Here is a 21,627-nt window from a genome sequence, read left to right on the forward strand (position 1 = left end):
TGGCTTTGCCCCTCACAGGCTGTTGTACTGATGTCTCTACTCTCCCCCCCTCCTCTGATCTCTCCCCAGGCCTGGGAGATACCTGAAACAGTAGTTTTCAGTCTGGCTCCCTCTGAAGACCAGTCATCCCTTTCCTGCTCAGTGCCATACTGGGTCCTCCTCCAGACCAGTGTCCCTGGGACCGTGGAGTTACCTCTGCCCCTCAGGCACATGCTCTTCAGTCTTCTCCCAAAGCCCGAGGGTGCAGACGCTGCGTGGAGTCTGCCCGCCGCCGTCCGGCCAGACTTCCCGAGGCAGAGTGTGTCTGTGCCTGGGGAAGGAGACTCTGAGGGTGGGCCCAGCAGCAGGTGGGTGAACCAGAGCATTTGTGGTTTGCTGGCTGTGACAGTCCATTTAGAGCAGGGTACCAAAGCCGATCTGGCACAGGACTTAAAGTAAGGAGGTGCTGTTTGTGGTCACAGCTTGTTAAATATTGCGGCTTAAGCAAAAAGGAGAAATACCCTCAACATTTCCACTGTCAATCTTTGTTTCTTGTGTCTTTTGGTTAAAGTTTGGCGGCAGTAAAAAGCTACTTCACCCTCCACTTAGCACAAACACACTGCACAGGCTACGCACAAGCCAGCTGGCCGTCTGTGCTCTCGTTGACTGTATTTAAATATAACGTACGCAGCCAAACACAAACATAGACACACACACACACACACACACACACAGGGAACGATAGAGCGTTGAGGCCTGGCTCTAGTTAGCATCCTGCCTGTAAATGCGCCTCAGAGGTTTACGATGGACATGATGTGACAGGTGACACGTAGGTGGGCGTGCAGGATCGGTGAACCTATATTTTTGTGTGCTTATTGTTGTTTTGCAGATGTATAGTGCTGACGCATCAGGAGCACCTCGGGGTGATGTACATCTTTCTGAATGTGGATCCGTCTCCTCGCATGCTGATCCAGAATCAGTGTCCGATTCCACTGCTGCTCAAGGAAACAGTCAAAGGTTGCACACCGGATTCCAATCTCCTCCCATCTTTGTCCGTTTAGTGTCTTATCTCACATGATGTTTCTAATGTTTCCTTTTATTCCCATCAGAAACTCCGAGGACCGACGTGTACTGCCGTCTCTTGGAAGCGAAATGCTCCGTTCATCATGAGCTCTACCACCATTTTTCCAGTTTCCCCGAGTGTCGGCAGAGAGACGTCCTGCCCTCGCTGCTGCTGAGAAGAACCACGGGACACGGCTCCAATGACTGGACCGACCCCATCGATATCAACTGTCCGGGCTCTCAGGTAAACGCAGCGTGTAGCACAAGCTGTGGTTGGAAAACACTGATATTAAAGTGAATAAAAAGTAATCCCGAGGTTAGCTTCACTTGATGATTTTTTTCTGCCCATTATTTATTTTTGAGTTTTTCATCATGTAAATTAAAATCCAGTCCTCCGGGGCCGGATTCAAGCCGGGTTTTCTGTCCTACAGGTAAACAACACTTTCACCTGGGGTTCCGCTTGTCTTCGTGGAAGCGTTTCTGCCTGGTAGGACTCAAAACCCGGCTTGAATCCAGCCCTCAAGGACTGGATTCGCAGGTCCCGGCTGGAGTTTTGGTTGGTCAGTGGGGCAGGGGTTGGCGGGGGCTTGCAGGACGTTGAGGAGGAGTCTGCGCTGGGATGTTTGTTGTGTCTGTCAGACTGAGTTTCTCTGGTTACTGTGAGGTCTCAGTCTGCCCTCTGTGGTAGGGGTGACAGGTCAAAGGTCGTGCTTGTTATGACTGCTCAGCCAAGCGTTCGGCAGGGGTCAGCTTCCTTTCGTCACACGGGGGGCTGATCCCTGTGAACCTGGAACGGTGGGGGTTAAAGCCAGACACATGTATTCTGGGAAAGGCATCTAGAGAGAACGCAGCAGTCTGAGCCAAACTATGAATCTCAGAACGCTTAAAGTTAGTTTAACACATGCGAATGTTGGATCCTGCTCCTATTTAGGTGGTGTTCCTGTCTGGTTTTGGATATCTCTACATCAATGTGAAATATGAAAAGGGAACCATGGTACTGACTCTGGCACCAGAGGGCAGCATGGACGCCGTCACCGACCAGCACAGCAGGTACCAGAACAAGAGCGGCGGGTTTATTGCTCTTTAATGTGCAAAGCAAAGGGAATCTTCATGCTGCATTTTGTTCTCTCTAACCTGAATGTGCTGCGCTCACTTCAAAGAGGATTATTGTTAACAGCCATGTTTTCATGTTTCATACCTCACGTAAAGCATCAGACACCGTTTTCACCACAGGAGAGCTGCGAAACATCTGGCCTGTCATCAGTATAATCAGTACAGTAGAACATTGGATTATGACCTAATTCCATGACATCAACTCATAAAACACAAAATGAATTTAATTACATCTTCCATAAATGTAAACAAATGATTCATCCAGTGGCCAGTGTTATGCTGCTCTGGTAAACATCCGTTCTCTGTGCTCTAACAAATTAGTACTTTAGTGTATTTGTTCATTATTTAGTCAGAGGTCACTCTTCTGACATCAGTAATGCTGTTTAGGCCCTTTAAGCTGTCCTTTGGAGTGCTGCTCACTGAAGTCAGCGTGGTGGTGAGCGATGACATCACCAGTCCGTCCGGTTCTGTGGAGCTGCTGAGGCTGACCCTGACCAAGCTGCTGGTCAGCCTGGCTCCGGCGCCGTCCTCCCTGCCCCCCGAGCTGGCAGATGATCCCGGCATCAGGCCTGCACCCGCCTTCGCCCTGACGCCGGACGCGGCTCTGGTCGAGGTGTGCTGCTCCAGTCTGCAAGTGGACAACCAGCTGTACAACCGGGCCAGCTTCCACTTCCCTGTGCTGCTGTGCCAGGACCAGAGGGGGGGCGCAGAGCCCGGCAGCCCCTGGAGCAATGAGGCCAACCCCGCTCAGTCTCCCGAAGCTCTGGAGGAGTTCAGAAGCTCCTGTTTCCTCCAGCTGAGGGTGGTGCTGGCTGCAGACAGAAGCACCGTGGAGGAGGTGGGTTTGATACTCCTGTTTTGTTTTTGTTTGTTTTTTGCTTTAGAACTTTATTAATACTTCCTCCATTTACAGTGAGACAAACATGACAGCTGTGAATTCTTCCCCCTCAGGTGACCTTTCAGCTCCAACCAGCAAGAGTTTACATTGAAGACACCTTTGTTTACTACATCAAAACCTTGTTCTACACCTACATCCCTGACGGCGCCAAGGCCGGGACCCGGACCGGTCAGAACCTCGGCTCAGGCCCCGTGCTGCCTGAACAGGTGCCCGTTTAAATTCCGCACCAGTGAGACTGGATGTCGTCACGACTGAGACCTCTGCCCTCTCGACCCAGGTGCTCCAGTCGGCCCAGGCGCTGGTCCGGCCGGTGCGGCTGCAGAGGCTGACCATCCAGCCCGTCAGCCTGTTGGTCAGCATCCACGCCTCCCTGAAGCTCTACATCGCCTCGGACCACACTCCCCTCTCCTTCTCTCTGTTTGAGAGGGGGCCCGTGTGCACCACAGCCCGGCAGCTGGTCCACGCTCTGGCCATGCACTACGCAGCTGGAGCTCTCTTCAGAGCCGGTACGTGCCGCACCGAAGGAGTCACGCACATTTTTTCATTCTCAAAAGCCTCGTGTTCACTTCAAACTAGCTTGCGTTTTGTGTATTGACGCAAGACCAGCGTCGTGTTCCGTGTTGAATTTTCCATAATTTACATTTTTTTTATTCATTACATTATTTATTACATCAATATACATTACAGAGGGAGAGATTTACAGTCACGTAGGCTCCCATTTGTATGCAATCAAGCAGGAATGTGTGCTCAAGTGAGAAATTTATTCTCGCTAAGTCCAGTGTTGAGGTTTGAAATGATTACACCCCTGGGCTCCTGCAGGTTTGTGCCACAAAGACAAGTACAATTATGCAGCTGCAGGAAGCAGAATTTCAAAACACATTTCCTTTGCTTCCTTGTCACAATTTACTGTTTAATCAGATGTTTTGAGCGATAGCTCGCACACTGGCGACTCACAAGGGGTCGGCTCTGACTGATCGGGTCCGGCCCAGCTTTTGTACTCCTGCCGCGTCCAGTCACAAAGCCTCCACACATGTTCTGATTTAAGGCCGTCATTCCCAAATTCAAAATCACCGTTCAGCACAGACACTTCCTTCCCGCTGTCTCTCGTTAGAGCCCTCATTTCTGCTCGTATTTCAACACGTCAGCTCGCCGCCTTCTCCTCAGCCCAAGTCATCACAGAGCGAGGGGCACCGGGAAGTATTGCATTCTGGGACTGATTAATACGAGGATGTACAGCACTGTGATCACACGTACACCCGCAGGCGTAAAACTGCTCACACACACACACATGCAAAGACTTAAGGACATATGGATATAAAAAAGCGTACATTATGCCCTTTCACTGCCGCGCACGTTTAAGAGCACTCAGTCCAGTGAAGATCGGCTCCCGTCTGGGCTTATTTTTTTTACCAAAACCACAACTAAATGATGGCTCGGCCCCACTGGAGCCGCGGTCCCATCACTCGTGCACAAATTGATGGAGGATAAAAACAGTCTGGCTTCTTTTTGTAATTAATGTAATAATTGTAATAATTTTTGCAATTGTCAACATAACGGGTGTGTGTGGATGGAATCATGATAGCAAAACGCTTTCTTCTGGGTTCTGCACTGGTGCTGGTGAGCTGAGGATGGTGAAAATAAGGTTCCTCCTTCTGTCTGGAACATTCCTGCTAATAACAGGTGTTCCTCTTGTATTTCTTTTGATTTTCATTCAATAGTATGTCAGCAGACGGGCGGGTAAAAAATTTACTGTGGGATCATACGGTATGTATTGAAATTGTGTATTATAAGGCCATTATGTCTCCTTCCAAAAATAATACAGTTGGAGTTTATTCATTTGAAGGTTTTGCTTCTCGTCCAAGTTTATCTTGTAAAGCTAACTGAAAGAGCAAAGTCTCCATAAAACAGCCATAAGGCTGGTTAGCATAGAGGAAATTAAAATTGAAAGCACTCTGAAATAGTTTGTAAAACCTTTATTCTTTGCGGCTACTCATCATGAAAAATAAATATTCCTGACAGGGCTGATTAATGACGAGAAGCCGGATCTTCCAGCACCGCATCGATTACTCTCGGAACGCGATTAGTTATAAAAATATAAGCCCGGTATTGTTCCATGTCTCAGGTTGGGTGGTGGGGTCTTTGGAGATCCTGGGCAGCCCGGCCAGCCTGGTGCGCAGCATCGGCAACGGCGTGTCCGACTTCTTCCGACTGCCGTACGAAGGCTTGACCCGCGGGCCGGGGGCCTTCGTCAGCGGGGTGTCCAGAGGGACCACGTCCTTCGTCAAGCACATCTCAAAAGGTGGGATGCAGATTGATGCGTTCATGTTCGTGTACGTTTGCTCAGAAGATCTCGTTGAGCAGCAGAAGCCGTCGCCGCGTTGGTAAATCTTGATTTTGTGTGAAGGCACCTTGACGTCCATCACCAACCTGGCAACCAGCCTGGCCCGGAACATGGACCGCCTGTCTCTGGACGAAGAGCACTACACCAGGCAGGAGGAGTGGAGGCGGCAGCTGCCGGAGAGCCTCGGGGACGGGCTGAGGCAGGGACTGTCGCGCCTCGGCATCAGCTTGTTGGGTACGTAGAGCAACACGCGGGCTCAGGGTGGACGTGAGGGCTCTGCTGCTGAGAACAGCAAGAGTCGCTGTTTATCTCTCTGGGTTGATTGTTATTTATTTATTATGTCTGTGAGGCCATTAAGGAATATTTGTCTTCCATGTTGTTCTATTTTGTCATTTGGCCTGCAGAGAGGTTTAATGGACATCAATAAAGTTTTATTATCTGTCACTGAAGATGGAAAACACGCCAGCGTTTTCAATCACAGCCTTGGCATTGAATGAAAAAAGGCCTAAAACTAATAATAAAAACAAGAAGGCTGTTTTCAATTAGCATTAAGTCTTAAAATGATGGGACTTAGCTTAAAGTATTTAATTACCTAGAAATGATATATCTGTGCTTAAACTGGGGCTGTCTATTCACTGTTAATACACACACACACACACACACAGGGAGCTGTGAGACAGCAGTGGAGACAGCACGGCAGGGTCTCAGTAAACACCCAAGTGGGCAGTAAAACTCAAGCGTGTCTCAGAGACGCAGATCAGATCATCACTGAACCGGGACCAGCTGCTGTCGTCACTCTGGGTTTCACTGGGTTAGAATTCTTCACATTCTCCCTCCATCACAACATCTGTGTGGAGCAGATGTTTGTTTCTGGCAAAAAGCATCTCACACTGTCCCCTGACGTTGAGTCCTCGTGTCCACCTTCAGGGGCCATCGCGGGCATCGTGGATCAGCCCATGCAGAACTTCCAAAGGAGCTGGGAGGTGCAGACGTCAGCAGGCAGCAAGGCCAAGGGGGTCATCTCTGGCGTAGGGAAAGGCATTGTGGGGGTCTTCACCAAGCCCATCGGTGGAGCCGCTGAGCTGGTGTCTCAGACTGGATACGGTGAGTTCAGGACGCTGGGAGATGATGTTTGACCGCTTCGGTTGTTCCGCGCTGTTGCCAGTGCACATAAAAAAAGGAAATGACATCATAACTAACACTTCATATTCCCAGAGTAACTCAGATTAGATGATTTCAGTGTGTAGAGTTTAAAAACATCTTTTAAAAAAGGCTCCGTGTCACGTTTTACAGCGTGCGTCCTCTGCGCATGAGGAATAACGCGTTGGGAATGTTTTAATTCAGTTCAGGTCAACTTCTTTGATTTGCATTTGCAAACTACTGAAACGTGTCCACTGTCAGTAAACACGTTCTGCCTCGTGGCAACAAAAACCCGAGTGTGAAGGACGATTTGGCCCAGTTTTCAGATTCACCCAACAAACAGATCTCATGTGCAACTTTCCAAACAGCTCGAGGCAACAATATTCACAAGCCGAAGTGTTCGGAAAATTCCTAAAGCCATTGGTGGATGCTCATTCACTCCACTTTTCTTCTTGGCTCCAGTCAGAAGCCAAGTGTTTATTGGGTCCAGCCTTGAGTAGATCAGGATGCAGGGGAACGTCAGAGTGACCCCTGGGACGCTAAAAGACACACTCTAATCATAATCGCACGATTACAGGCAATTGCTGTTTGGAGCCTGGCTCGTGTTGGGGGGTGGAAGCTGGGGCAGCTGGGGGAGGACTGGGTCAAAGTGTGTTAGGGACGGGTTGGAGCAAGGCTTTGTCCGCAGCACAGATGCTACCGTTAGCAGAGAAATGACTCAACGACACACACACACACACACACACACACTCCCAGGGTACACATCAACACCCTGACAGAGTTACACTTGACTATATTGATCTTTGTCGGGATTCTCACACTCCATTCAATTTTATGAAACACAAAATTATACACGCAATGACACACACGCTCTCAGAGTGACGTTACCAACGGAGCTCACGGCCTCCTTTATGGCCCCGCTTTAACTACTTGATGACTTCACTGGCTCGCTGCTGCTGCTGCTGCTGCGCCGCTGACAGAGATGAAGGGAAATTGACCACACGCAGGTTATGAACTCACTCGAGATGCATGTTCATAATAATGTGCACTCACACGTGCTAACCGAGGCTGCCTTTCTCCATCAAATGTAACCACTCGTGTAGATTAATGCAAACTCTCTGTCCGTGTTTGTGTCCCCCGACAGGGATCCTTCATGGAGCTGGACTGTGGCAGCTTCCTAAACAGCTGTACCTGCCCACAGAGGAGAAGTCGGCTCAGGCCCCGAACAGCCACCTTAAATATGTCTGGTATGGTTCTCTCTGCAGAAGCAGGACACGTGCTCCAGCCTCTGCTGTTCTTGGATCCTCTCCAGGATCTGCTGCTCTTTCTCTCTGCATTCTCTCATCATTTTTTTCTGCTGTGTTGTTTAAAAAAAAAAAAAAAAAAGCCTCGCAGTATTCATTTCTCACTTTGAAAAAAGAGGAATCTGGAAAGAAGGTTGACCTTGATCTCACACATGGTAGCCAGCCTGCTCTCCCTTGTTCTCATCGAGCCATGTTAAAAGGTTTTTATAAGCGCTCTGCCAAAAGCCGCCAGCTAGGAATTGCTCTCGTTTAAGCGTTGAGTCTGTCCAGAGATGGTTCCCAGTGCCATCACATGAAGCACGAACACCTCCCTTCGAGTGCTGGAATGACTTGGATTGAAATTTCTAAAGGTCGAATGTCACGCCAAGCGGATTGTTAACTCCGGGGTCGGCGCTGGTAAGATCAGGCTTGACACGCATCCACACCGAGGGTACCGTTACCTTCCAACGTGTAAGATTATCATCAAACTTTAAAGGCTAGAAGGGCCTCTGTGTTGGGTCGGTTATTGAGAGCTGAAGATAAGACGTTTAGGGGAAATTATATCAAATGTTCCACTGTCTGCCTGGGTTTCCATAGTGATTAAACATCTACTTCTAATAGCAGTCGGTGTTGACACTCCTGATGTGAGAAAAGGCCAAATTTTAGATACAATAACACTTCAGGACATTCTGTTTCAGCTGTCATCGCCGTAGCGATACACCGCGCTAATGTTAGAGGAAGATGAAAACATAATTAGGCTGAGATAATGCTCCCCTGCGGCTCGCTTTTCACGCCGCAGTGCCGTCACGCTGGCTTCTATCAGGCGTCCATCAGTTATTTTTATTACTACAGGTAGCCCAGACAACTTTAGAGGTCACGGTGGAAGCAGAGTAACACTGAACAGAGCCGCGGCGTTGCTACGGCGCCTCCCCTCCACATGTGCTCTGTGGTATGAGCACCTGCCGTCCAAAGTAAACACGCTGTCAGGGAAACATGAGCGAGCGTTTGATTGCTCCACATGCATTCCTCTGTCCAACATGTGAAGCACACGGATGATGTAGGTGACGGCATGTGTGCCCTCTGGTGAGGGACCGCCTCTTCCTGTCCATGGACATGGAGCAGGATGTTTTATTGTTTAGAAATCTCACCTTTCTTCCAAGCTTAACGGGCTTCTGAAGCAGCCATCTTCTTCTCTCCGCCCTCAGGAAGATGCTTCAGTCTCTGGGACGACCGGAGCTCCACATGGCCCTGGAGGTGACCATCGTGAGCGGGTCAGGGCAGGAGCACGGCGGCTGCCTGCTGCTCACCTCCGAGGTGCTGTTCGTGGTCAGCCTCAGCGAGGACACGCAGCAGCAGGCCTTCCCCATCACAGAGGTGAGGAATCCGTCAGGTTTCTCAGTGAGCTGGTGCGTCCCGCCCTGGTGTGATGGGCCGTCCCGTCCTCTGCAGGTGGAGTGTCAGCAGGAACCGGGAGATCCGCGCCAGCTGACCCTGACGCTACAGCAACAAACGGTAGCCAGCGATGCGGAGGTGAGTCCAGCGGTAACGCTGGCGTCCAAATCCTTTAGAGGAATTATGAGTCACACCTATTGTTGGAATTGGCAGACGTCATTACACTGTTAATATACGGTTATATTAAGTGAACGTCTTCCTAAAAAGCGAGATGTGCTCAGCCTTCAGTAACGTATGACCTCATCTAATGCTGCCACAAAAATATCTTCTGGCAGATGTCTGGTTCGGTTTTGTTCAATTCCTTTAGAAGACGGTCTAGTTCCCGGAGTGTTTGGTTGGTATGACAACGTAAATCACTCCATCGTGTGTCCTTGATGGCACATAATTGGACAGCACCTGCAGCTGATTTAACCTGATTAGGGCCAGTGTGCTGGTACTCATCTGTGTGCGCTCCCTCAGGGCGACGGCGTCCGCGATCGCCTATCGGAGCAGCAGTATCAGCGGCTGGTGGATTACGTGACGCGCTCCTCTCAGTTCCTGTCGCCCTCGGCCGCCTCCCTGCAGCTGCAGCCCCCAGTGACGCTCGCCGAGCCGCCGCCGTCCGTCGCCAAGTCTTACTGTTACCTGGTGGACCCGGCCTTCGCCAAGGTGTTTGTGAGCAAGTTCATCACGGTGAAGAACAGAGCGCTACGCATCGGGTTCCACTGACGCACGGCCGCACACTAAAGGTCAGATCCAGTCACGCCTGAGGAATTCCTGGGACTTAAGGCCATTTTTTTTGAAAATCTTTATTTAATCAAGGCATCAGATTATTCATGTCTCCAGGATTAATGCTTCAGAAAGACCGTTCGTATTGTACACTCATAAGGAAAGGACAAACATCTTGATCGCCCCCTAGTGGTGACCTGCAGGATAGTTAGAACCCCCTCCCCACACAGGCCTAAATACTAAACATATATTTTCATGACCGTTTGTGATAGTTTTTCACATGTGATCGTTCTCTTAAACACATAATTAAGCCCAGTTGGTTGAATTTAAAAAGAAAGAAAAACATAACTGACAACTGATTAGTGCCTGATCAGACTCCAGATTCAAACCGCTGCACGTTTTGGCCGCATTTGTGCAGGAGGAAGTGGAGACATGTCAAACTTTATATCAACGTTCGCTACAGAAAATCCGTTTAAATCAAACAAACAGCCCAGACATTTCAGAGAGCATGCACTGTTCTAAACGCTCTCGGGCCAGCGGCGCGCGCCGCGTCAGCTCCGAGCTCGTTCAGGCAGCGCGTGCGCTCGTCACGGCCGTCTGTAACGGCTCACTCTGCACCATACGCCTTTGATGTTTACGTTCCCCGGGTGCCGGCTGCATCTTTTGCCAATGTTAAGTGCAATATTATCTACATGTTGATGGAGGCTCCAGGCCCCAGCTGTCAACCAAAATGTTTTTTCTTCTAGATGATGTAACATACCTGTAGAATGATAACGGTGATCTTTACATTGTGTTGGTGTCAGTTGCCTTTTATACAAGTAAATAATATATTTAAAAAAGGACTTAATAAACTAATTTAAACATTAAAATGTTACGTATCATTGAAACTGAGCCCCTATCTACACGTCCTCATATTTTCTGCATTTAAATGAAAACCATTTGAGCCGTAACCGTTCCTACGTCACGCGTGTCCGGCCGCTCCACACTGGTGGGTCTCACTTCATGCGGACTCTCACACCCCCTGCAGGAAAACGAGGAGATTCGGTCTGAGACAGAACAGCGTCCGCTGCGTTTGTGTCCCATGTCACTTCCGGTCGACCTTGTCCCGTTTGTGGTCCGTGGAGCGCCATGACGACTGCACGTGGCTCACTTTGCTGCTGCCTGACAGGACGCTGGAGTCGGAGGAAGAGTCTGGAGAGAGACCGTTAAATACAGCATGAAAGGAGCCTTAAAGGTCGCAGATTGTGGCCATTCTAAAGCGCACGTGCAGCCCGCCACTGTGATCGCCATGTGCACGGGTCCTCTGACGTCCCGTTAAAACACAATTTGCATTCCGCGTCATTTCAGTCGGTTCTCGCTCGGGCGGGGCCGTGACTAACTCCTGCATCACGCCTCATTTGCACAGCCATGCAGCGTGGGCTGGGTCTAACTCCTGCACAGAACATTGAGGCTTAATGGACGGCTGAAGTGGCTGTTTTGGCTGCAGTTCTCCGTCATGAGACAGATTTGATGTGGACTGGGGCCAGTCTGACAACGCTTTGGCTTCCTCCACCAGATAATATCAGAGTCGGGGAAACAGTTTGGATTTTATCCGTGGGAACAGTGAGATGTCATTTCACCGTTTGACTGGGGGGGGAGACACAGAGAGAGAGAGAGAGAGAGAGAGAGACAGACAGACGGAGGAAGAGTGGGAAAAAGATGGAGAGGGGGAGATAGTGAGCGAGAGGAGGCGAGACAGACGCCAACTGTACCTGAGGCTGAGGAGAATGAGGCTTGCATCTGTTTCTTCAGCAGCACCTCCTCTCTCTTCAGAGCTGCCATGTATTTGGAGTAGGACCACGACAACTGTGGGAACATTTCCAGAATCCCAATCAAATCTAACCTGGTTAGAAAAAGGAGCTCAAGTTTCATCCTGGTTGCTTATGGGTGGATGTGCTGAGGTCTTGTTTGGATTCATGCTGTAATTGATTTTATCGTTGTTGCCACATACGTGTTTTTAGCAGAGAAAATCACTCAATTTGTACTGGCTCGCTCCGTCCCACACACAAACACGTCTGCAGCTCTGAGTTATGAAGAGCAGACTGCTCCGTACCGATTTTATGGGAGTCGCAGACACTTTGCTGCTCTGCATCTTTAACCGCCTTTCCTCACTTCTTCCCTCTTCATCACCCGTCTCCTCTTCTTCACTGTAACCAGAGTGTGGCCCCTCCAGCTCCTCCTGTTTAAAATAAACACAGCAGACTGAGGAAAGTTTTCTCCCACTCCATCATCCTCCATTTCCATCAGCTGGTCCTTACCTGAGCTCTCCTGCTCTCCTCTTCCTCCTCCTCTTCCTTCCTCCTCCGTCTCCTTACCCTGGCGGCGTGTTTGAGCCGTTTCTCCTGCAGCAGAGGGAGGAACTGCTCCTCTTGGGTCCCTTTTCTAAGCTCCTGGAACTCAGGCCAGAACTTCAGCAGTTGGCTGAACACGGACATCTACACACAGGGACAGGGACAATGTCCTGAGGAAACAACAAAAACAGGAAACACACACTCACTCACACGCACACAACCTGCGCCTCTCTGAAGATGTATGGACCCAGCTCCCTCCGCTTCTTCAGAATCTGCTGCGCCTGTTCAGGAGGGACGTCGACCTGCAGGGCGGGGGGCATGGAGGAGCTGATGAAGCAGTTGATGATGGTGGAAATCTTTTGCTGGATGGTGGCCTCATCGCTGTGGGAATGACAGAGGTTCTGCAGAGGAGATGGACCGGGAATGACATTCGGTGGGGGGAATTCCTCACCGACTGGAACTCGGAGGTACAGGTGTTAAAACAAAACCTGACCCGATGCAGCAACTCGGTGCCATAAATTCCTATTTTCTATGTAGCATTTCTGTCTGTTTTTTTCCTGCTGGTTTGAGGTGTTGCTGCAGATGTACAGCTGAGGAACACAAACAACAGTTGTTATTTGGGCCAAAGCTGAGTAGCAACGAGCGGAAACCTACAGAATCGACTCAGAGCTAAAACTTCCCAGAAGTGGTTCATCTTCATATGGAAAACCACCTACAGCGATCCAGATTTATGATAAATGTGTTATAACCACGCACAGAATGCCACTCTGGAGCTAGTTTGACACAATCCTAAATCGTAGACATATGTTCCGAGCGACAAAAATGTAAATAACACATTAACTCCGGGCTGGAGGCATTTCATGCAGAGTGATTAACGTTGGTTTTTGTGTCTGGGCCACTGTCAAAAACCACAATCCTCAGAGAGGCGGGCCGAAGACTAAAAAAACACGATTGGTTTATTACAGTTAATACAATTACAAGTTCTGCCAAGGAGGTCACAGTCTTACCGTTTCATTACTGGCTGGTTTGTTTGCAGGGTGATGCAAAACTAGCTGGATGGATTTCAACTACATTTGGAGGGAACGTGGAAAATGGGACAAGAGAGTTTATTTAATTTTGAGGTGGATCTTGGAATGTTGTTTTTTTTTCTTTTGGGAATTTCAGAGGTAAGCAGCAGTTTCCATGATTTAATGATATGTGGTAAAAGACACAACGCTTCACGTCTTAATCGAAGAATGCCACCTATTTCACCGACGCATCCAAATTTCAGACCATTTATCTCAGGAATTTATAGGAGGGGAAGTTTAAGGTGTACACCTGCAGACCTCAGAGCAGCAGATCCTGCACCAGCACCTCACCTTGTACCTCTGCACCTCCTGCCAGAACAGCACATCATTTTCCAGGAATCCTCCCTTCAGACCGACAAAATGCTGGAATTGCAGACAGGTGGTGGGATTGAGGAGGATCCGTCGGAACAGGAGGATCTCTTTGGAGGAGCTCATCCACAAGCCTTCGGCCTGAGGGGGAAGACCACAGAGAAATGAGAGTTAAAACCCGGGAAGGATGACAGAACGGCAGTAGAGGATGATCGGCTGCAGGTTACGCTCAGGAAAATGATAGCATTTAAGGCTAATTTCAGATTCCGTTTGATGCCAGGGATGAGATAATGATCATAAAGACGAGCGCCGCAGTCGTATGCGATCTCTTTCCTGCAATCATCCTGCTAAAAATGTGACATGTTCATGTTTTCTGTCTGAATTCCACCGCGGAGCTGAGACGAACAGCTGCCTGGAAAATATTCCAAACACCATTAAAGGAAAGTTAGTAATGCTGATGCTTTAATCTTATTTATCCTGGATCCTATTTGGGAAAACTAACCGCAAGGCCAGAAAAGTCTCTGACAAAGCCAGCTCTAGCAGCCAAGTCATGAACTAAATCGCACATGATGTCAGGCCAGGAAATGCCTGATTTCTCTCCATTCAAAATATGCAGCTTCCTCGGAGGATTTTCTCCTGCTTACCTTCCAGGCTGCTCTCCTCGCCCTGCGTCGACGGTAGAGGCGGTGTGAGAGGCTGCCTGCTGCCTGAAGCTGACACACACACACACACACACACACACACACAGAGATCAGAAGTCAGTTTCACAGATACCCAACACCTTTACACCTCTCCGCCCTGCAACGCAGTAACAGAAGCTCAGCTGATCCCGTTCCTCCTCTCAGACTCCGCTGACCTCCATAAAGCTCATGGTTCTGGAATAATATAATGGCTTTAGCTTAAGCATCGCTGATGTTTCTTCTACCATCATGGTTTTAAAGAGTTGGCCCGAGCTTATCCTCCGGGGCCTTTGTGGAGTCGTCCGAAAACAAAGACAATAACAGAATAATGAGGAGCCTGGTGAAGGGGAACTGTAAAATACCAGATGGACGTTCACTGGAGGACTCTGGAGCGTGTTAGCAACAGAAATAAAAATTCATTACAGTTATAATCGTTACTGTCACAATTGAAGGGTGTGCCTTAAAGCGAGCTATTTACTTGTTTTTTGTGACGTAAGGTGCATTTTATTTTTATAGATGAAACCTGTTTTTCCCTCTTCCAGAGTGTAAACTTTGAAACTCATTACTTTGACTGTTTTATCGAGGTCGACTGGAGACCAGCATCCGTAGAGCAACTAAAACGAGGCATAATCGATATATTGGGGTATTGCCATCACAGAAAACCTCAGGTGGATACAAAATTAATGACTCCTCTCACGGTTCCCAGCAGCGTTACTGTTACTTCGTGTTACTGTTACTTATGCTTAAGTGTTACTTTATTTATTTCTGTGGAGGAGATGTAAAGTCTGAAAATGTTCCTTGACATCATCTTTATGCTATTTTTTCACCTGTACCTCCCATGCTCTCATTCACTGGTCATCTTAATTCCATCCAAAATTCAAATCCCGGGATGAGTCGACTAGATCTCAGCAGGGGTTATTCGGGTCTTTGGCGTAACCTCGGGACAAGAGCGTCACCTTGAGCTGGTGCTTCTGTCGCCCTGAGAACTCCGCCGTCGACAGGAACCGAGGCAGCCACGTCTTCTCAATGTGGCTCCTGACGATGTCCTGCAGCTCCAGGACGACGGGGTCCGAGGGGGGATCCAGCTGCAGACGCTCCAGTCCACCCGCGAGATGCAATAGCTGCACGTGCACGCAAACGCACACAAAATCAGAGACAGGCGGCAGTGGTGCGTCTGGTTTTAATGCTGAAGATGAGCGAGTGTACATGGCTGTCGATTTGTGTTGAGCAACATGAAGAACATATGAGGAGGATGAGGGTAAACGCCAAAGGAAAACTGCCCACAGTGGGAGACTCGACCCAAGACTCCCGACTCCTGCTGTGCTCTTCATCATCTCCATCAGGCCCGCAGTTCTCTTCATCTCCCCGTCTGCTTTCTGTCTTCATGCATCGACCTGGCTGCGTCTCCACGGTTTTTTTTTTACGTCCCCTTTATATTTCTTCTCATCTACTTTTGCACACATTCGCACTGACACTCCCTCACACACACGCGGTTCAGAAATGAGAACCAGTCGAGGCAGTGGAGCCGGCAGATGAAAGGAAGCCCGTCTGTGACTTGTATGACTGAGTGATTGAAGGAGTGAAGGGCCAAAGCAGTAAACCTGTCAGTCTCTCCACATCGCTCACGCAGACAAAAACCAACTCTCACCAGAGCTGCAGCCACATCCAGACTTAGAAGAACTGCAACTGGCATCTTTGCTGAAATCTGCAGTCGCGCTCATTATTTTGATGGTATTTATGGGATGGCGATGACAAAAGGGCCCGCGTGAGAGTTAACCAGACTGATGCACAAACTTTTACAATCACAAGTTGGAAGACAACCAGGTTGAAAAGGGATGAAGCTGATGAGGTCATGTGTGCATGGATCTGCTGGTAATGCTGAGGTGGGCACTGCTCGGTGCGACTCATCTTGGAGTTATCTCTGCTGAGAGAACTTCCTCACGCGATCCAGACGATGGGACGTGGGATAAGCACATCAGGAACCTGCCAAGCTCTCGGTAAAGGGTTCATGTTACCGATTCTAGTGGGGGCAACTCAGAGGGGTAAATTAGGCTGGGGGCTTCTGTCACACACAGACACCTTCCTGGTGTCCCGCCTCAGCTCGGCACACATCAAAAACCTTACTCTCATGATGTAAATGCCAGGAGACAACTCATGCTCCTTGTGACTGGAGCTGTTCTTTGTCTTGCTAGATCTGAACCTGCCCCTTTACATAGCATAGTTCCCCCACTGACACCCTGCTGTCAGAAATTTAAGCATGAACACTGCAGGACGCAGAGAAAAGACAAAGACAATCATGTGAAAAACTGCAGCAAGCTCATTTAAAATCAATTCCAAATGTGGAGGAACTGATGGGCACCGTGTTTCCGCCTCGCCTGCCTCTTTCCCACAGACTTGACTATAATTTTCAAGACAGCTTTGATTTTTTTCCCTTTATAATAATGCCAAACGTCAGGATTTAAACCACGTGACTTACATCATCCTGCTGCTGTGTTGTGGCGGGGCTCTCCTGCCCAAAGAAGTAGTTCCCATTGAGGTAATTGTTGGCGATCTGAGACCACCGCTCCTTCTGACCGGTCTTTCTGTACTGCTCAAGATCCAGCCAGCAACTCAAATGGACACTGAGAAGATTCACACGTTCACAAACCGTCATATTCATGTGTCATTCCAGTGTATTACTACCATTGTCCACATGGTGGCGCACACAAGCTCATCAACTCACCCAGCATCCTGATCCTGTAGGAAAGACTTAAAATGGCGGATCTCGTGGTGGTGACGAAACAAGGAATCCAGGCGATAGCCACGGTAACTCGGAGGCACACTGGACCAGAGGTCAGACAGCAGGGGGCCCTCGGCAGAGGACGGTGGAGGCGGCCGTGGTGACCGACGGTCCTTCAGCTGCTGAGCAGGTAAAGATGAAGGAAGGAAGAGAAAGCAGATCACGTCACAGCCTCTGTAATGCTGCCCTAAAATCCCTCCGTTCAGTTTTTAATAACTGCAGTTGTGTGTCTTAATGGCTCATAATCGAGTGGAGACTCGTGAAAGCTGCCAGACCTGCTTCAGCTGTAGTTGTGAATCCTCAAACAGACTTTGAAGCTCCTGGTACTCCTGGCTGTTGACAGAGCGCGCATCCTTCCACACACACACCTAGGCACGCATGCGCACACACACACATACACACTATGAAAATATTGGTCACAGTTTGCAAACAGGTACAAGCAGCACACAGAGCTTTCGGACAGTTTTAGAGCACATTAGTGGACCTCGGTGGCACAGGCGTCACCTTTTGGAACGACTCTTTGTCTTTGGTGACCAACCGTGTCCACGGCTCCAGCAGGATGTTCAGCACATGTTGCTCCACCTCGTCAAACAGCTCTTCAAAAGCAGGCATCATTTGGCGGTGAACCTCCGTGCTGATCTCCTCATCAACACCAATGGTCCTCCTCGCGGAGCTGAGGAGATAGGTGGAGTAAAGGAGCTGAGAGGAGAGGAGAATAAAGATGTCACCACCTCCAGAACATTCCTCCACAAACCTGCCATCGCTTCCATCGTCAGCACTCTTCACTGCTCTGACGCGCGATATTCACCGTCTCATCACTGCTGCCGCCACACCACATAAATGTCACCGCTTTAACCTTCTCGGCCACGACACAAGCTAAACGTTTCCCCGGTACCCCGAAGGTTAACTCAAGGGAAAGGGATTTAACAGAGCAGTGGACACGTTATCGGGGAGTCTGACTCACTGATACGAGTAAAAATTCAATCATTTCTGCAGCTGTGCATTTGTGTGTTACTTTGTCCTTGAGTGGGCGAATTTTAGGCTTTCCTAAAAATATATGGACACATCTGCAATGTGAGGACAGCTGGGTTTGGGCATTAAAACTCTAGTTTAAAACAGCCATGAAGACACATCAAATGTGCGTTCAGGTTCTTTGAAAAATGATCTTATCTCTTTAAAAAAAGTGCAGACTGTGCATAGACTGTAAAGTTTACCACAAAAATGTCCTCACTGCAGAGGTTCTTGTGTGTTTGCTGACCTGTGCTTCTCTCTGGACTCTGTAAGGATCCAGTCCGTCCTGATAAAACAGCTCACGGTAGTTCTGCAGGTCGGCCCAAAAATGAGCCGCATTCTCCCACAGCTGCAACAACAGGAACCATGATGAATCTATTTATCTAATTACATTTCTACACAGAGAGATGCAGTTGCTTCACACTGGGACCAACACCAGAATGTAACATGAATGATGCTGGGGTACCTGGTTTCCAGATTGTTCACAGAAGGTCGTGAAATATGATCCAGCACAGCCGTCGGCGTTCAGAGCCTCCAACATTGTCTCCATGCATGTGCTGCTCAGCAAGGGACCTCTGCCCCCAGAGAGCTGATGAAACACATACAGCACTTTAAAATGCAGCTTCAAAAACCTCTTTTGAGCTATTTTTTCTGTAATTGATTGAAAGCTTAATTACAACCGTACCTGTGTATGGATACTTAGCTGGGCTTGGAGCGTGGCGCTGTCCCGGTGGGCCAGAGAATCAAGGGGTGGCTCTGTGATGAGACGCTGGTCCTTCCCAAACCTCCCGTGAGGGGAGTCGTCAAAGTTTCTCTGGAAACGCTGGGACATCCAGAACCGTGGAGCCCTGGGGGAAGAAAATTACTTGTTTTTTTATAGACATTACTAGCATGTGCCACATCCAGCCTATGCCTAATGTGAATCTTATAAAATAAAGAGCGAGGAGCACTGTCTTGTGATTACACACAAAATTGCCTGACCACATATATACTCTGATCAATGGTAACAAAAGCAATGTAGCAGCTTCTTCCAGTGCAATTCTAAGCGTAGTGTTAAATCTCACCAGTAGTGCAGCAGAGACTCTGTGAGGTTGGGCTGAACGGAGCGCAGGTTCTCTTCTGTCCAGCAGGGGGAGGTGTTCAGGCCCAGTGGGGAGAGCAGCGCCGCAGGTAAATGGGTGCGGCTGCTGCTCAGCAGGTACCAGCCCCTCATCAAAGCCAAATATCTGATCACATTTGGGAGGATTACAAGCGCAGCAGTAATTAAAGGTGATGGTTAATTTACATCAACAAATTAAAGGTCACCTGTTCTTCCGCTCTCGGTTCTGCACCAGCTTCAATCTCTCTATATCCATCCAGAGGTTAAACGTCTTCTCACCGGGCCTTCCGTGCAAAAACTCCTTAAAGTCATCCAAGCCAGGTCTACTACCATGGCAACAGATGCCATAGAAACAAATATATGGTGCATTTTTCTGCCCCAGGCCCCCACTCCCAGCCTCCAACCGTTGAGCTCTTTCTTCCACTCTCACACCCCCCGTGCCTTCTTGAACTTTTCCCTCCCTCCCCTCAAGCGTTTCTCTGCAGCCAACAGCTGGAGCTTGACATTCACAGGGTCCGGGGGGGCCGGTGCAGGCTGTCTGTTCTGCTGACCTGCTGACATCAGCAGAAGCGGTTGTCTGGTTGGGACCCTCCATCACTGTCTCAGCATTGTTGAACACCCGACTGTCCACTGTGGAAACTAAACACTCATGCTGCAGCTCAACGGACCTGTAACCATGGTTACTGCACTCTTTCTGACGTTCCTCCCTGTTACCAACTGATGGCAGCATTGTGACGAACTTGGGTTCTTGCACTTCCCCATAATGGAGTTTGGGGTGATTAGAGGATGGAGCACCAGGCTCGGGTGAGCTGGAGGAACCCACGTTAGTAATGTTGCTCCGTTCGTGCTCAGGAAGCTGACATGTTAAATCCTTTATTCCAGATCCTGAACAGGTAGGAACAAATAGAAAACATTCACTTAACTGCACACAGACAGAAGACATGTAGTTTAAACACACCACTGTCTTCTACTGAGACGTCCTCTGCAGACTTTGAGCACATCTGGAGTCGCCGCATGTCGACGTTTCCCTCATTCATTTTAGAGGAGCGGCGCAGTTGAGGAGCTGACTGGATGGAACGTCCTCCGAACTTCAACCTCTGGATGAAAACTTTAAATTCCTGCTGAAACAGCTTAGCAAGCCTAAGGGAAAACAAAGATGACAATACCTGCCCACAGCCAAACGTCAATAAATACCAATCTAATTAAATCTGTAAGAGAACTTTGAGGTACTAACAAACCAATTAAATTACACATAAGGAAAAATTTAAATAACAAAGAACAAAAATCAGAGCAAGATAAGAACAAAGTACCCTTCATTTGGGTTAGAGTAGTAAACATGCTGGGCTCTCACCTGTATTCACTGTAGCAATCACTCAGAAGAAATAAGGGTAATCGTTCCCTTATCATCCACTGAATTCCTTGTTCTCTGTCCAGACACTAAAGATCAGACAGCCTCAGTACGTAAGAAAATGTTCCGATATCACTGAACAGGAATAATCTTACAGTGACAGTGTAGCGGTTGTCCACAGGAGGGCTGCTGCAGAGGTCAGCAGGGTCCCCAGTGAGGAGCTGTGATTTGCTGCGCCGCAGCACCGATCTGATTCTTCTGCAGACAAGCTCTGCTTCATCAGTCGCCACCTCGAACAGCCTGGTCTCTGGGTTATATAGCAAACCCTCCTGAAATGACTGGAAAGAACAGCATAGCAACCAGGGATTTGGGTTCAGAATGGGATCATATTCATGTCAGATATTAGGACTAATTTACCGGCAGACTTAAAAAATCATTGAAGAAGTGAGCCAATAGATCATCAGAAGCCAGAGAGATCTCCTGCAGGTGGAACATTAAATTCATGATGCATCCAAGAAAATGTTATTAAATGTCAGGGTGAATTTGTACTTACAAAGTTGCTGGCAGTCAGGAGGGGAAAATCTTGAAGACAAAGATGGGTTAAATATTAAAAGGATATATATTTCTTTAAATATATATTGCAATTCTTAAACGTGTCACCTGATGATGGGATTCCCCACATTGTTCAGGAAAAATGAAGAGAGCAGAAAAGGTTTTGATTTCAAACCGAGCAGTGAAGCCGTAACGACACTTCTGAACATTCAACCTGCAGCTCTCAGATTAGACACACTGCAGGTTGCTATGGAAGTGGAGTCATTTTCAAAACACAGGGGGCAGTAAAAGTTTAACTAGGATTCCAGAGACTGGAGGTCTTCTCCCTGCCAATTCTCACAAAAATCACCCTTTCACTAAATTGATTTTTTTTTTTTTTTTTTTTTACCTAGACAGAAACTTGCATCTTTTTAAAAATGAAACATGTGATTAACATTGTTGTAGCGAACACGTGCCACTAGGTGGCGCCAAACACC

The 21,627-nt window shown here is 48.6% G+C and overlaps 2 protein-coding genes and 1 long non-coding RNA gene across 6 annotated transcripts in view; 2 read left to right on the forward strand and 1 right to left on the reverse strand.

Moving 5' to 3' along the window:
* LOC130532683 (intermembrane lipid transfer protein VPS13B-like) overlaps nucleotides 1–10,867 on the forward strand; it is a 231,590-nt gene extending 220,723 nt beyond the window's left edge. For 2 of the 3 annotated variants that reach the window (XM_057045445.1, XM_057045444.1), the window contains exons 55-68: nucleotides 70–347; nucleotides 869–996; nucleotides 1,089–1,285; nucleotides 1,973–2,091; nucleotides 2,542–2,992; nucleotides 3,106–3,258; nucleotides 3,330–3,558; nucleotides 5,175–5,351; nucleotides 5,457–5,627; nucleotides 6,321–6,497; nucleotides 7,678–7,780; nucleotides 9,022–9,190; nucleotides 9,266–9,346; nucleotides 9,728–10,867. In XM_057045445.1, coding sequence (XP_056901425.1) covers nucleotides 70–347; nucleotides 869–996; nucleotides 1,089–1,285; nucleotides 1,973–2,091; nucleotides 2,542–2,992; nucleotides 3,106–3,258; nucleotides 3,330–3,558; nucleotides 5,175–5,351; nucleotides 5,457–5,627; nucleotides 6,321–6,497; nucleotides 7,678–7,780; nucleotides 9,022–9,190; nucleotides 9,266–9,346; nucleotides 9,728–9,976 — 2,682 coding nt within the window. In that variant the 3' untranslated portion in view covers nucleotides 9,977–10,867. Of the gene's footprint in view, nucleotides 1–69; nucleotides 348–868; nucleotides 997–1,088; nucleotides 1,286–1,472; nucleotides 1,929–1,972; nucleotides 2,092–2,541; nucleotides 2,993–3,105; nucleotides 3,259–3,329; nucleotides 3,559–5,174; nucleotides 5,352–5,456; nucleotides 5,628–6,320; nucleotides 6,498–7,677; nucleotides 7,781–9,021; nucleotides 9,191–9,265; nucleotides 9,347–9,727 lie in introns of those variants that run through there. The other variant, XM_057045446.1, reaches the window with a different exon arrangement.
* LOC130532684 (regulator of G-protein signaling 22) lies at nucleotides 10,603–21,535 on the reverse strand. 2 transcript variants are annotated; one of them, XM_057045449.1, is made up of 23 exons: nucleotides 21,260–21,535; nucleotides 21,153–21,181; nucleotides 21,017–21,079; nucleotides 20,755–20,937; nucleotides 20,603–20,688; nucleotides 20,210–20,391; nucleotides 19,458–20,136; nucleotides 19,217–19,378; nucleotides 18,838–19,000; nucleotides 18,619–18,741; nucleotides 18,400–18,501; nucleotides 17,646–17,840; nucleotides 17,417–17,509; nucleotides 17,085–17,260; nucleotides 16,839–16,983; nucleotides 15,319–15,483; nucleotides 14,327–14,395; nucleotides 13,665–13,823; nucleotides 12,528–12,707; nucleotides 12,274–12,450; nucleotides 12,069–12,194; nucleotides 11,728–11,821; nucleotides 10,603–11,167 (listed from the first exon to the last, which is right to left on the reverse strand). In XM_057045449.1, exons 1-23 carry the CDS (start codon nucleotides 21,279–21,281, stop codon nucleotides 11,061–11,063), a joined length of 3,480 nt encoding a protein of 1,159 aa, XP_056901429.1. In that variant the 5' UTR covers nucleotides 21,282–21,535; the 3' UTR covers nucleotides 10,603–11,060. The 2 variants fall into 2 exon arrangements, with proteins under 2 accessions (XP_056901429.1, XP_056901427.1); XM_057045447.1 differs by having other exon boundaries at nucleotides 17,085–17,263.
* On the forward strand, nucleotides 13,011–14,140 carry LOC130532691 (uncharacterized). Its single transcript, XR_008952404.1, has 2 exons — nucleotides 13,011–13,472; nucleotides 13,601–14,140. It is a non-coding gene; the product is annotated as an uncharacterized LOC130532691 (long non-coding RNA).
* Nucleotides 21,536–21,627: the final 92 nt, after the last annotated feature.

This window comes from Takifugu flavidus, chromosome 10, assembly GCF_003711565.1.
Source record: "Takifugu flavidus isolate HTHZ2018 chromosome 10, ASM371156v2, whole genome shotgun sequence".
NCBI lineage: Eukaryota > Metazoa > Chordata > Actinopteri > Tetraodontiformes > Tetraodontidae > Takifugu > Takifugu flavidus.